This window comes from Bactrocera latifrons, unplaced genomic scaffold (assembly GCF_001853355.1).
Source record: "Bactrocera latifrons isolate USDA-ARS-PBARC rearing strain unplaced genomic scaffold, ASM185335v1 scaffold_72, whole genome shotgun sequence".
In the NCBI taxonomy this organism is placed as follows: Eukaryota; Metazoa; Arthropoda; class Insecta; order Diptera; family Tephritidae; genus Bactrocera; species Bactrocera latifrons.
Window position 1 is genome coordinate 267,140 of NW_017537401.1, and position 15,980 is coordinate 283,119.

At 36.4% G+C, this 15,980-nt stretch overlaps 1 protein-coding gene across 1 annotated transcript; it reads right to left on the bottom strand.

Moving 5' to 3' along the window:
* Positions 1 to 312: 312 nt before the first annotated feature.
* On the bottom strand, positions 313 to 9,755 carry LOC108976055 (ATP-binding cassette sub-family A member 12-like). The gene is made up of 11 exons (XM_018944966.1): positions 9,405 to 9,755; positions 7,733 to 8,318; positions 7,525 to 7,668; positions 6,126 to 7,358; positions 4,416 to 5,263; positions 3,997 to 4,349; positions 3,598 to 3,933; positions 3,408 to 3,534; positions 3,142 to 3,336; positions 598 to 1,314; positions 313 to 534 (listed from the first exon to the last, which is right to left on the bottom strand). Exons 1-11 carry the CDS (start codon positions 9,716 to 9,718, stop codon positions 351 to 353), a joined length of 5,037 nt encoding a protein of 1,678 aa, XP_018800511.1. The 5' UTR covers positions 9,719 to 9,755; the 3' UTR covers positions 313 to 350.
* Between the last annotated feature and the right edge of the window lie 6,225 nt (positions 9,756 to 15,980).

The following is a 15,980-nucleotide window of genomic DNA, read 5'->3' on the forward strand; positions in this document are numbered from 1 at the left end:
GTTCTACCTTCAGCAGGGACTTTCCACCTAGTTACTAACTTGATCTATAGCCAACCACTTAACAATCGTTCCTAACAAAAAAGAACGAAAWCGGCAAAGTGTCTTTCAAAACTTTACGAATAAGGTCCTTGTTTATTGTATGTTTTGACAAAGTGGTCACTAAATATTCTGTTGATGAGGGCGTAAATGTTAAAAAAGAACAACGTTTCTTAAACTGAACTTGAAAATGTATATTCCAAATATTAAAAATATTAACTCAATTATAATTCAACTAAATGAAAATTAAGCGAATGCAACAAGTTTCTAATCAGATGCCTATATAGGATATATTTGCTGGTGGTTCAGTGTGTTTACAAGCTCTTGGATTTACGCGCATCCTCGGCTATCAACTCGAATATATAATTCATATTGATTCTAGTGATCGTAAGACTATCGATATTCAGCTGAAATGAGTTCACGCGCAGAATCTTAAATAAAGTGCCCAAAGTAGTGCTCTGATAAGATATATAGTATTTCATTATTGTGCCCTCTTGACTGAAATCATGGAAATTGTTTTTATTACATACGAGTATATATAAATCTGTTGTTGGCACTTACATCAATTTGGAGCTGGGAAATGTTTTTTCCATAAAAGCGGTTAAGCGAAAGTAAACCTTCGAGGTGACGCCTTGCGCTGTTTGCACCGTCTTTTTCATGCGCATCGAAATTGAATAACCCGCGGCAATTGCATGCGCTATCTTTTGCGGTTCGCCAATATGCAGAAAACGTCCTTCATGCATGACCGCAATCTTTGTGCACAGTATCTCGGTAAAAGAATTCATAACGGACGTAATCGCTATGGCGGTGCCACGTTTACGCAAGCCATCGATCAGGCGATACAGTTGACGTCTGCCATGCGGATCCACACTCCAACTAAAATTGCCGATACACAAGAGTGCGGGCCTCTTTAAGATCGCTATGGAATAGGAAATGCGCTCTCTTATACCCGAACTACACTGTGACAAACGCATGTGAAAATGTGAGTGTAAGCCGAAATGTCTAGCGAAATCATCAACGATTTCATGGATTTGATGGCGTGGATAGCCATATAGTATACAAAACATTTTCAAAACCTGATAGCAAGTCATCTGCGTATGTACACAACTAACGGTGGGCACATAACCGATATTGGCGAGTGCTTTATTACGCTCTTCCGTCATTTGTACGGCATTGATGCAAACACGTCCAAAACTTGCTTTATCCTGACCAGCAATTAGACGCAGCAATGCATTCGTATAGTTACAGTTAGTGCCGATGATACCGAACTTTTCACCGCTGCAAAGTTGTTAGAAATAGTATTTAGGTGGTTTTTATTTTATTGTTTTTTAAGAGGCAACATGGGTTTTAAGGCTACGGACAAACAGTATTTTAATTATAATATTAAGTTCGCTAATATCTCTAGAATATTGTCCTGAATGCTGCAGTTGTTCCGAGTGATAGTTCGGGAGAAAAATTTCGGACACGAGGTCGCCTATATAGCAGATCATTTGAGTCTGAGACTTAACACTTAGTTGGCGCTACTAGAATTAAATCCATATGAATATTTCGTAAGGGTTATACTTCAGAAAGCTCGTATACAAGTTTTACCGCCGTCAGATTATTAGTATTTGAATTTTAAAATTTTGAGTGAAATAACTTTTTTCATTGTGAAAATAATTAATAAAACGTTGAAGCAAAAACTTAAAACTTGAATTGATAATAAGTTAACGGAATTTATTCCAACAATATACAATTTATTTTGGCAAACGCCCAAAGTAAGTTGTTACCAACGAAAACATCAAAGAGGTCAGCAAAATAGTTTTGGATGACCATAAAGTGAAGCAGTTCAACACAGCCGCAGGAGCCCACTTATGACAAAAAAAATCGATTAGTTGATGGTTSGGAGCAGTGTTTGGAGATATACAAGCGTAATAAAGCCGAGTTTATGCATCGAYAAGTGACAATGGATGCAACATGACTCCATCATTTCACACTGAAGTATAATCGACAATCAACCGAGTGAACTGCAAGTCGCAAACGACGGCTGGCTGTCTCATGGTATCTGCATTTTGGGATGCGCATGTAATAATTTTGATTGACTACTTTGTGAATGGAAAGGTTTTCAACCGCGACTACATATCTAAATATATATATATAAGTATACACAATAACTTTTTTCTTTCGTCCAATGCCTAGATTATGATACTACAAGGTTTATTTCAAAGTAAACAGGACTTTTCGAAATTAGCGCCCCCTGGTGGCGCTATCTATATATCGACTGGTGCGTAAAATCTGCAATCTTTATCAATTGTTCAGTGAGAATTTGTTGACATTTCATAGATTGGAAGTGAAGTTATTGCATACTGACACTTAAGTGTGTTTATGTCATCGGTGCGAAATCGGAAATTCCATCGAAACTTTGTGTGAATTCATCAAAATTCAGCCAAAATCATCATTGAAATTCATGGAAATGGCATTGAGTATCTCCAAAACATCGATTTATGGCATTTTGACCGAATATTTGGCCTTAAGAAAAGTGTGTGCATGGTTTGTTCCGCACAAATTGACTGACGACCAGAAAATGCTCAGAATCCAACATTCGAAGGATTATTTGATCAAAAATTACATTTTAATCGCTAACCACTCACCGTATTCACCTGTTATGGCACCGCGCGACTTCTTTCTTTTCAGCAAAATGCATTTGCCATGAAAGGAGAGCATTATGCAGACGTAGAGGCCAATCAAAAGGCTTGCACCGGCATACTGGCGATCATACCGGCCATCGAGCTAAAACACTCGTTCGGCATTCTTTTGGACCATGCAAAAAGCTGTATTGAAACGGAAGGAGACTATTTTGAATAAAATAAACTGATTTTGCCGAAAAAAATATTTATTCTGTATTTTTGTTTTTAAGTCCTTTTTACTTTGGAAAACACCTTGTATATGGTGTCCTGATATCATTTCTTCCGAGGAACTGCTAAAAATATTTCCTTTGAAATTTTCACAAAATATTTGTAAATATATGTATATCCTTCGAAAAATAAAACAATTGAAAAAATATTTTAAAAAATTTGCGCGATGAAACCCTTGTAAGCCTCTTAAAGCGCTACATGCTTTACTTACGGTTTGATAGTGAAAGAAAGTCGGTCCACCAAAATTTCGTTTTTCCGAAATAAGCCCAAATTTTCACAAATAACAGTATAATAGTGACGCATACGCGGTCTCAATGACTGCACGTATATGACTTCGGCTGTGACGTTGTCTACCATATAAGAGTCACTGGCGTGCCGTCGTTTGTATTCCTCTAATGCTCGATCGCTTTTTGAAAATTGCATATTTTTAGTTTTTAATTTTATTAAATTATTAAATTATACAAAACGAGTACTTACTAATTGTCAAATGGTATGACGCGCTTGAAGAAATCACGGTATTCGTAAATCAGTAAGAAAATCGCGCCAGCAACGATAATTAACCATAAGTACAGCATATCCTCGCGCACCGAAATTGTCGGCATTTCTGCAGTTGAAGAAATTATACATTTTCGCAATGCTACATAGTTGTTGTACATCATACACTCACCACAGCAATTTGGTTGCATTTTACAACGTTCGAAAGACACTGCGGCGAATTTGATGTCCTCATTTTCGCACAATTGCAACTGAATATTGTAGTCATACAAGTTCTCGAAACCGCGACAAAATGAATACAAGGGAAATAGACGTGGTAGAAACATTATAGTTTTGATATATGTTTTGAAACTTCTGGAGAAAAGCACATAGAAGATGGCGCCGAGCGCTTGGAGTGCTGTAATTTTCAAAAAACCACCGTAGCTACTTTTGAAAAAGAAACAGCTGAGTATATAGTTGGTCGAAGTTAAGGCAGCACTCGTCGATAGTAGTAAAAAGAATGCCCAACCTATAGAATTGAATTTTAAATGTCATTTAGTGTGCTTTGTGCGAAAATTACAGTAACACTTACGTAAGACATCCGTCGTTATGTAAGCTGAGGATAATAAGAACCACGATATAATGGTGAAGCTGGCCACAACGATAAATGTCTTGATCATGTCAAAGCAAAACATGCTTGTCCAATAGTTTAAGCCATTCAAACCGGCCAAACGCTGTAAGCCCTCAAAACCGCTTGTACGCTCGGAAATCAAGGCAATTATACGCACGGATATTATGTAGCATATAATAAAGGACAGCTGCAAAGCCATTATGCTGCCCATGTTGAATGTCATTTTCGATAATTCCTTAACATCAATATCTTCTTCAATCGGCATCAACTCCAGCGATACATTGATCTTGGCGTTGGTTGTATTTAGTAGTAGCCTGTAAAAGGAAGAGATGAAGCCTTTCCCGAGTGTTTAGCATACGTTAGCGTATTGCTTGTGTTACCAGAGAAATGCGTTGTGTATGAGATTTAGAACGAGCGAAGGCACACCTGGCAAATAGCCATTGTACCAACCCACCACCTGTCGCGTCATGGACAAGCCAAGTATTATCTTTTCATCCAGATAATTGTAGGGCTGCTGTCGCTGTAGCGACAATATATACTCGCTGATTAGTTGATTCTTGATATAAGTGACTTTAACATTGCTATTACGCCAATACATATTTTTGTGAAATGTCTCGGCAAATGAAGTCATTCCTATGGTTGGCTTTTGCGGATAGCTAATCAGAGTTATGGCATCCTTGTAATCGCTTATGTCACAGCCTCTTTCTGGCATCCTTTCGATTACGGGCACTATGCCGATTATACAAAGTACGATGGTCAGGAATGGCATGAGCAGGAACAACGGTAAATAGTGTGCATARGAATTTTGTATGATGACAAACTTGTAAAACATGGCACTCCAGTGMGTAAAGCACTTTTCATATGCACTCATCTTATGCTTTATATTCGCTTTCATGAACAACGTGTCGTCGGCAGTGCCCTCGGTAATGCTTAGCCCGTTGAAGATTCTGAAGTAGCGTTTGCGATCATCATAGGCGGGTCGCTCGGCACCGAGCTTACAAAAGAGTTCCTCAATGCGTGTTTCAATTAWCGTTATGTTGACGATGCCCAGCCTATCTTTCTCCTTTTCCAGCGCATTTAGTAGTGATTCAAGTATTTCCACATTGGTGGATTCGATGTGATATGATAGTTCCAATATAAGATCGCATGCGACCACAATATCTTCCAAAAAAGTGCTCAGCAGTTCTGTTATGTCTTCAGACTTACAGTTCTCAGATTTCGATATGAGCTATTGAAGGAAATGATGTTAGAAAATCATAAAAAAGTTAATGYAAAGCAGATAAAAGTAGTAAAGTTTATGATAGATTCCCAAGAAGAACACAACAATCAACTGCATCACTGAAAAGTTGGAAAATTGCATAGCAATGACCATATGTGGCGTCTTTTGGTCTGCTCACATGCCGAAGAGGGATATGTGTATGGCGAGAAGTCGCAAGAGAAGAGACGCTGTGAGATTTTTAAAGCATCGACTGAAGCTGGTAAGAAAAGAGAATTTTATATAAGAAGCTCTCCATCAATCTTAGCTTTTGGCTATCGGACCAMTATGGTCTTTTTCAGGCAGATTTGTGTACGGCTACGAAGTGCGACGTCTCTCAGGGAGGTGAGCTTTCACTCGGGCAGCAGAACAGCAATGCTAGAGCTGAGCTTGCTAATTGTGTGCTCAAAGGGTGTCTGTTTTCACTAGAAATAGCGCTCAGCTGCTTCATTATCAGCGAGTCTTGCATGTCTGCTCACAGCGGAATCGTAAGCAACTGCAAAGCCGATAATCTAGCCAGAGCAGAGAGGAGAATGGGACCGAGTTGGATTTCCATGAGCATTTTGCTTTCTAGCTCTAGGCCATATACAAATCTGGATTCCCACTACTTAAGTTAGCTATTTTTCGTAGTATTTGAAGCATTTATGCTCAGACTCCAAAGTATAAAGTGTCCAGTGTTGCGAGTCAGTCTAACATGTGGCTTCTAGTACCTCATATACCGTTACAATTTAATTTCTTTCGTGTGTTGTTTTACAAATGTTATACAATTATTAAGTCGAAAGTCCAACTCTAACAATAAAAAATAAAGAATTCAATTTCCAGAAAAAGAACTTACCAAATGACATCCAAAGCAATACATGGACTTTAGAAACTGAGCAGTACCAGCACATTTTAAACGTCCTTGAGCAATCATAATAATATTATCAGCATGTAACTCCGGTTCACGACTTAAATTTGTCGATACCAATATAACACGTCCGAATTTTTCACGTTCCAATAACTTCCAAATGAGCTTATAGTCACGCACATCCAATTTCAGCACAATATCGTCCAGAAGAACGATCTTACTGCCACCAATAAGCGCACACGACACCGCTAACTTGGTCCTTTGGCCACATGTTAAATTCTCTGTGAGTGTGTAGCGATATTTGTCAAGCTCCAATGCCTCTAAGTACTTAGTGCTCTCTTTTTTYACATCAGTCGAATTTAGACCCTTTAACTTGCCAAATAAGAGTAATTGATGCACCACATACAAATTACGAAAGAGCAGTGAATCGCTGAAACAGACACCAACAAAATCGCGCGAATTTCCAAAGTCACCATTACTAGTGGTCTCTTTAATAACTATTTTACCAGAAGTGGGCCGCTTCAGACCGGCAATAACTTCTATTAATGTAGTTTTACCACTACCGTTATGACCCATCAACATAGTGATTTCGTCCTCAAACAAATTGAATGAAACTTCATCGAGCACAAATTTCTCACCCAGTTGCACCGTCAATGCCAATACTTCCACAGCTGGAGCCTTGAAATTTGCTCGAACCTCCAGTATAATTGTCTTCGAATAGCGGGTATTTTCAGCACTAATACGCACGCGCTCCTTCTTACGGGGTTTTATTTCTTTTATCAATTTAGTGAACATGCGACCAATAACCGGTGCACATATGCCCAGTAACGATTGCATTATGCTCGTGCCACATATTATTATACCATAGGTGCCTATGGCATGGTGCGGCGTGGACCAGTGAGTTTTAAAGAAATTATTCCAACTAACGCCTTCATGATATTGAAGTTGAAATATATGCTGTAATGCTAGCGCCAGAGCTGTATTGCCAAATAAACAAACGTACGGATGGTAATTGGGGAATAAATCGATGCCGATGGAAAATGGTAAATAAAGGACGATCCAGAAAATGGGCGCTGCACAAATAGCCATATCCCGGTTTCGAATCAGTCTCGATATCATATAGCAGTAGCTMAGTGTATTTATATTATAGGCGGTAAAGAGAGCAAATAAGCATGTAGCAGACGCTCTGCTGAAGACACAGAAGCCACTGTTCCAAGGAATCTGAAATGGTTATAGAAATGAGAATTATTCAAGYCTATATTCAATATAATTTTTCGAAAAWACTGACAATGAGAACTGTTCCTAGCTATRCAGAAAGTCCATAACTTAAACTWTCTTTCAAATGGATTCTCACTTAGTAGAAAAAGCTAACGATTAGCGCACTTACCTTTAAAATTAGTATCATGACGACCGAACCAATAGATAATGAGATTAAGGAAAAGGTAAACCAGCTATAAAACTGTAGGAAATAGGTCACATCTAAAGTGGCTAGCAAATCATTTAAGCCGAGGTCTTGTTCATTGACCAAAATCTGAAAATACATTAATCATATCAACATGGAATATTGTACATGTTAGTAGCTGAAGGGAACCCACTCGTAATAAATACAATATTGTGGTGATATATGCCATGGATATCAATAACGACAAACGCATCTCCAACATTTCCGAAAGTGGATCATAATAACGCTCGGCTTTTGGAAATTTCCTTAATACAATGTCGTCTTCAACCGTGACATTACAAGTTAAGTTTATGTAAGCTTCTGAGATCGACTTCTGTATCATGATAAAACCTTCCGTTATATATGGTATTGGACCACCTTTACGTTCTTGCTGCCCTAAATTCGGATATACATTTGTTGTGTCCCATGTTTCGCCTATATACTCCTGATATAAGCGCAACTCGCTGGGAAATATAATAATGTAATCCAAACGATTTGGATATATGCCAATTTTATATATGGATTCTGTTTCAACATTAAAGACGTCTTCATTAAAACAAACTCCAGCAAAGTAGTGTTCGGTCCTCATCTTCTTGCGAAGTTCATCGCATGTGTTAAAAGTTATAAATGGGCTGTCCCATTCGAACTTATTAAATGTGAACTCCATTATGTTGTTAATTGCTTCGAAATCTGGTGCATACGCGATAGCGAGGAGTGGTACATATGGAGTATGTACTGGACTGGAGAAAGCAAACATTAAAAGCGCAAATATTAAATCAGAGTAGAATTATAAAAACACAGGTTAAACAAGATTTTTTATAGTACAACGTATTTTTCCATATTTTCAAATTTTCAAAAAGTTAAAAAAAAATGTTTAATTCGAACAAGTTGGCAACTCTGCTAAAATACACATATCTTCCTAACTCAAAATTTGTTTATATATTTTCAAGGACTCAACTATTTTGTGAAAAAGGTGGCAATACAACAAGTCTAAATTTTGTATTATTATAAATTTAAAATTTTGTTACCGATATTTTCGGTATTTCCAAAACCGTATTATATTATGTGTATATGTTTGTATATATTTTTTAACTCAAGAGTTTTTTGTATAATGCATAGTGCATTTTAATATTTTCAAACGGTTAGCTATGTTGACAAAAGTTTATAACTTAATATTAGTAATTTTATAGTTCAAATTTCTTTAATATATGTTTGTTTACAAAAACACAAGCTTTCAATTTGAGTAAAGGTGGCAACACTGTTTCTTCTTAAACATGTATGTAAATATTTTTCAACTCCAGGTTTTTGTATACATTATTATGTGTATGTATATATTTTTAAACACAATTTATTTTGTACATTATTAAACATTTGCATTCTTTCAAAAAGTAACATCTTGACTTATTTTCACTATCCATATATATTTTTTATGATATCTTAGATACTGGCCATACAACTAACCAGTGTAATAAAAATTATTTTAATAATAGCACTGGTCTAGGAGAAGTACCGTATCGATTTTGAACCTTTGGCAACTGATCGCATTATTATCAGGAAATAGTGTCCACTTAGTTTTATTTATATATGGGATATATATTGACCCTTATTTCCTATATAAAATCTATGCTAAGCACTAGGGGCTTCATACTTGGTACCGGTTAACTCGAAAAAAAAAAAAAAATTACTCGAAGAGAATAATTTTCAGTTGAGACTTGTCTTGTCGATAATAAAAAAAACCAGTCAACCAAATCGAACTTACTTAAGCAAATTTGGGGCGGATAATACAAAAAACTAATGACATGCGARCATTCTATTTAATCACTTACTTATCAAAACTTTCTTCTAGAATACCTCCACGCGTGTCAACTTCGCGAATCACGTTCCTCCATGCCTTTTGAATGTCCGTATCGCCATAAGTTATRGTTGTTAGGTGTTCGGCGGGTATGTTAATGCGCAGAATGACTGCTATGAGACTGCATATGCTGGGCATAAGTACGGCGAATAGAAATTCCCAGCGTGTGTTCCAATGCATGCAGCAATTTTTCCAAAACATCCACTTGAAACGAAGCCAATGGTAATTGGACGGTAAAGAATCGTCTTCGGAGTGTTCGCTGCTGAGCGGAGAATTATCAGAAATCATTTTTATACAAAGCGGCTTTCCTATGAAGTGAATATAATTCAAGCGCACGGAAGAAGTTTCTTCTATGAAAATTATTGACAACTGAATAAAATTGAATCAAGAATTRTGTAATATTACAAGTGAAGAAAGTTTTTGTAGTAATGGAAAACGGTTGCTCATAAATTTCTATAAATACTATTCAAAATGGGTACGTGAATTAATTTCGAATTGAGTATATTTGTACGTAAAGGTTTTTGAGAAATTTTACTAATTACTAAAAATTTTATTTTTATTTAAAAATATCCATATATTTTTGCTTTACGTTGGCGAATTCAATGCCTCGGCTAAATACTAATTTAAGTCCATTTCGTATACATATATATCTTTTTGACGAAACTATTGAGTTCTCTGATTCTACTTTGGTCAACGCATTGTTTTGATCTGTGTGCTTCTAGCAATAGAAAGCACCGTGGGGTTGGACCTTCRCAGGCAGGAACTCACGTTAAACMACAACGGACTCTACTTTGGTACTATAAGCGTAGGGTAGGTAATCCCTATTGCGAGGTCACACCAGTTGTATATTCCAAGTGCAAGATCGCTATGCACTTGGTCCTTCTCTCCTTGTTGTCCACCCATTGGTCTTGAATAGAAGGGTAATTTTTCCATGCGAACGACATGGCCTAACCAGCCTGCCTACTACTTCTACTTCGACTCACATTCCAATTTTATATTAATAATATTAATATTATTAAAGCTTATGTAACTTCACAGAAAAAAAATAAATTGTTCTACCAAAATTTCGCCAGTCAGAAATTTGTTGTTGTAACCTCAATTTGGTCCATTATAACAAATAATATATTTTGTAATAAAATAAATCTATAAAGTTTGCGCAAACATTTTATCAGCGCTGGCTTTATGTTTATGATGCGTAGTTGTATCGTGTTAATACTTAAACTTTTCCGTCGCAGAATTGCTGCATGTAAACTGCGCTTAGTCATTTTGTTAGTTAGTTAGAGTTTATTGTTGCGCGCATTGTAGTCATTTGTTCACTTTTTTGTTGTGTTAGCTGTTGTGTTGTAGCWTCTCTTCGTCAAAGTTAGACCAAACAGCCAAATTGTTGAAGTTGTTGTTATTGACTTTTTGGTGGTAAGGCTGGGCCATCGCTCCTACTAACGTAAATTGTTTGCACACACATACACACGCTTCCTTTTACAAGGCGCGGTGAGTTTACGAACATAAGTGTACAATATAATGTTATATTTAGTTTTGGATACTTTTAACCGACGCAACCTATCATTTTTGACACTGAAATTTTCAACAAAATATTCCAACAAGCAAGCACCATTGTCTCCACGCCAAATATGCCGCAAGTCTGTATTTCTATGCTGAAAAATATGTTGTAGTATAAATAGAACATTTGCTTATGCAGAGATGTAGCGACGAGTTTCGTACTTGAGTAATTGCACGCGCAAAAGTTGTGCAAGTTAAATTATGAAAGTTTGGCGCGCGCAGCAGATTTTATGCGACACGCCGTTATTTCTGCTAAAAYTAACTAAAATGCAACAATTTACATTTAGAAATGACAGCGTTGCATTTAAGAAGATAATCAGAATTGTTGTAAGTTGGAAATCAGATAAAGAATATTACGAAAATAAACCATAAGTGCCTTATGAATTCTGTGTTACTCATACGACACGGTGTACCGCATAAATGCTCAGTACATTTGAAGGGAATAAAAAAAATTTACATTAAACTTGATTACAATAGTTCACTTTGCTATAGCGATCCGTTCCGACAAACGAGTAAGAAAAGGGTGGGCAGTTCACTTATATGCAGCCAGACGAACTATATACTAGGTATATGTATTTTATAGAGATTTAAACGTTGCCTTATGGGTGTTACAAACCTTGAGGCAAACTTAAAATCCCCGGATGAGGGGTGAACTAGATGTAGTGAAAAATCACTGGTATTCCTCATCAACTTGCATTTCCAGTTTATATGTTCGCTAAAAATATCTAAGCTATCTTTCCTGCCGTAGTGCAAAACGTATAAACAGCACTGGTACTTCTCAATATATGAAGGGTATTTAACTATGTACTTAACCTTTGGAGATAGGCGAAAAAATTTATTTGCTAGAAAGAATATGGACCAATAAGCAACCCAGATATAGACCGCCTACATAGCTATACTAGTGAGGGGAGGTTCCTAGACACAATCGGTAAAGTAATTGATAACCCTAAAGGGGTCAAACATCGATGAATGACCTGAAGTTAAATGCCATTAAGACGGATTTGGTAGACAAGGCAATCTTACTTTACGGTGTTTTGTTGTGGTAGACTGCTGGGAGCTAAATCTCATGCAGGAACGTTGGAACAAACGGAAGCGCTAAGTACTACTCCTAAAGTAACACTAGAAAACTTTTTCGAGGACATCAAGAGGACAGGTCTAAGAACCTGCTTGACAAAGTATCAAGCGAAAAAATATCTTTTTTTTTTTCTTTATTCACTCTAATATATTCGAGAGTCCTCGGTCTACCATATAAATGGTACTTGTAAAAAATCCATATGATTTTTGTTTGCCCTAACCTTCAAAAGTTTGAATGTATGAATTCGACAGCTACCGCATTCTTAGTTTATGAATTATTGCGAAAAACCGAATAAAGAGAGTACAAGAAAGTTGTGCGCAAAGTTGGCGCTGCGTGAGCTAACTCCTGACCTACGACAAATTGATGATTCGAAGCACCCGAGTCCGAGCTTTTGCGCCGATATGTGACAATGAATGAACGTGAACGTGAACGTGATAAAGGATGCATCATCAAGAGTGGTTTTTACACGGCGTTATTGGACCCTTTGAAGGACAAAATCGCCGAAAAACGGCTTCGAATTGCTWTCGCAATTATCGTATTCTCCAGATCTGTCCTTAGCGATTATTTCCTGTTCTCAGATCTCAGATCGCCATTGAAGGAAACTGTGTTAAATAAAGAAAAACGAACAAAAGGATATACATAGTTACAGATATCATATGTACATGACTGTGCATGCGTTCATACTCGTAAATAGTTTCTTTTACTTATTGCTTTGACTAATAAATATTTTTGCAATAGCAACAGTCAAAAATTAATTATGGCTTGAGGGAACTTGCAATTAATCACTCGGCATATTAATTTGCATTTCTACAAAAATTTCTTTGCAACGTTCTCCTTAAATAAACTGGCGTTGAAACATTTTCGAAGAGTAAATCGCTCTGTCAGAATACCATGATTACCTCCTTTAACTTTGCAACTCTTTAATATACAACTGCCCTTACCCTAACCTAACCTAGCTGACTACTCTAAAAGAAAAATAAGTCCAATGCCTTTAAACTTCTTGCTGTATGCTGGTCTCAACTCTAAAAGAGCTTCGAAATATTCCACATAGTTGCGTTCTTGCATTCAAGCCTTCCTTTCATATTAAAAAGGGCTGGAATTTCTAATACTCCTTTCATAATTATGACTTACACGTTGCAAGTATCATGTTATAATGCTAGCTTATATAGCTTCAGCTTGTCATTTGAAATGAATTTATTAAAATAATTAAATCACAGAGTCCTGCAAGTCGACTGGACGCCCAATCCAAGGCAACTAAAAGAGTGCTTCTTTGATGGGCAACTAAAGCTTAGGAGAAGCAAATTTTTGTAAAATATGTGGCAAGAAAAAAATTCCTATAACAAAAAAACGAGAACTTGTAAAGCAAACGCTACATTTCCTGCAGCAAATGCACTGCAAGCACCAGCAGGCAGACCGAGCGAAAATGAGAGGAGACGACCAAAGCGTGCAACATAGAAGCGACTATAAAAGCTACGCTTGAAATAATATCAGAACGCTAAAGATTTTCATTTCCGTCAATTGCGATTTTTCTTCGCAGTTTTTCTGCGAAACTTTCGCCTCAGCAACACGACTACATCCTCACATCAACACCGCTGGCACCCGCTAACTGTGGTAAATCAGTAAAACGAAATCATGGAATGCGCTCGCGGTCAGTCAGTTAGTCGCAACAGACATGGAAAGCGAGCGCACGCAAAAACTCCAAAAATAACAAAAATACCAAGTGCAGCTCGATTGCAGCGAAACTGGCACAAAAAGCAACATCTTCATTGCTGGCGTAGTCTTCGCCACCCACCAACCACGTCATTAGGGTGGTCGTCGCAATCAATCCTGCACCAAACGACTGCTGCTGCTTTGCATTTAAATGAGAAGTGTGTAAAAATGTAATTGAAAGAAAATCAAGTGATGAATATAATACACTGAAATTCAAGCTGTTAAAAAGTTGGAGAAGTCGCCGCTTTGATAATTGCAGTGGAAATTGTAATGGTAATTACAAGGATGTCTGGTTGCACGAGAGCATCAACAAAATTACATCGGTTGCATTGATGGGTGTGGCTGGTAGGAGAGATCCTACAAGTGATTGGTGTTCATTACATGTGTACCAAGAAAGTAGGTGGATTGAAACTTTTGATGATGATAATCTTATAAATTTAATCTTTGTTCGTCGTCGTAAGCGAAGTAAAGCTGGTACACGCTATTCTCTACCAAATGTTTCTTAAATGAAATGGGTTTCTTCAACCCGTTAGAGAAAATCTTTTATTTTCTTAATCTTCTAATTTAGCTAATGACTTTGATATTGATAACCGTCGACCTTTATATAATGGAAGAACATGCTATTCTTCTAACAAATGTTTCTTAAATGGGACCAATTAAATATACTTAGATGGCGATATATGCYTACCTTTCGACCATTAGCGGCATTGGAACTTTGAATACCATAAAGATAGACCTCCGAAGCTAGTATTGAATACAAATTTTATAGGTATATCTCAAACACATGTTTAAAATATTCCCACACAGTTAAAAAATTGCCTTAATGAAGTCACGGCTACAACCGCGTAAGCTGTGTTTACGCCAGTAAGGAAGGAGAAGAATACTTTTTTATCATATAACGCCAGTTTGAGCYAGCTTGCTGCCGTAGAGTCGTCCAGTATTTTAAAATTTATCAAAAATAGCTTTCTGATATATGCAAACTGTCTTACAGAAAGAAGCAAAATCGATAATTTCCCATCTCAGTCTCATAATAGCATAATATAATTTCGTATAAAATATGGGCGCAATCGATCAGCACATTCYAAGTAAAGTTCTACAGTGAAAGCTCAATGCAAGAAAGTTTTTTGTTTACTCATTAAAATAATATAACTGCATTATCGTCATCTGAATTTTAGCATATCATTATATCAGTTTTATACCAGTTTTTTGTTTGTTTCGGCACTGCAAAATTTCGTGAATCGCTTGTTGAAAGAAACACAACCGCTTTCTACACCATCTGGAATTGATTATACTAATTTTTGAGTTTATATCSGTTTTATGCTTGTTTTGGCATTGTTATAATTAAAGTAATTCAACTGCCTTTCATATCCTTTGTGTGTTATTCGACGTATTTATTTATATTAATTTACACCAGTTGTGCGTTCGTTTCAACACTCACCAAGAATTTTTTTGGCCAGTCGCACATTTACAGTAGTATACCYATTTTTTACATCATCAGAATTTAGCTATATCAATCACTACGATTTATACCAGTTTTTTGTTCATTCCGGCAAAATTTTACGAGTTGAGCGTTTAATGTAATATAACCAATTTTTACACCTTCGAAATTTTATCATKCCAATCTCTACGATTTATACAAGTTTCCTATTTGTTTGAGCACTCTTTCAGATTTTGCGAAACGAACACCTAACGTAGTATAACGACTTCCATCCATACACCATCTTAATATCATTGTAAAATTCTCTCAGATTTATACCACAACTTTGTTAATTTCAGCACTCTCCAAGCTTTTTCGAATCAATATGTTTCATGTGTTCAACTGAAAGACTATACTTATATTTCCAACGCAATATAACAAAAACGATATGCTTCTCCAACTTAGAAGTTTGCTAGAAAAATATATATTTAATTCTCGTAAACGTACTGCGTTATTTGTTATAAGCTTCTTTTGCCGTAAATACCAGAACGAAAATATTTTTACACAACTACACTAAAATTAACAGAATAAACAAATATAATATATTCTGTACTATATATAATATATATCGTAAATGTATACATATATATGTATATATGTTATAAAATACTTGTATTTTCTATAGGTTAAAAGGGACCAGAAACTTTCATTTGTATTTGCATGTGTAAATTTTCTAATAAAATTGGTTATATTCTATAACCTAAATAAGGCGATTCTGATTGAATTTTCGT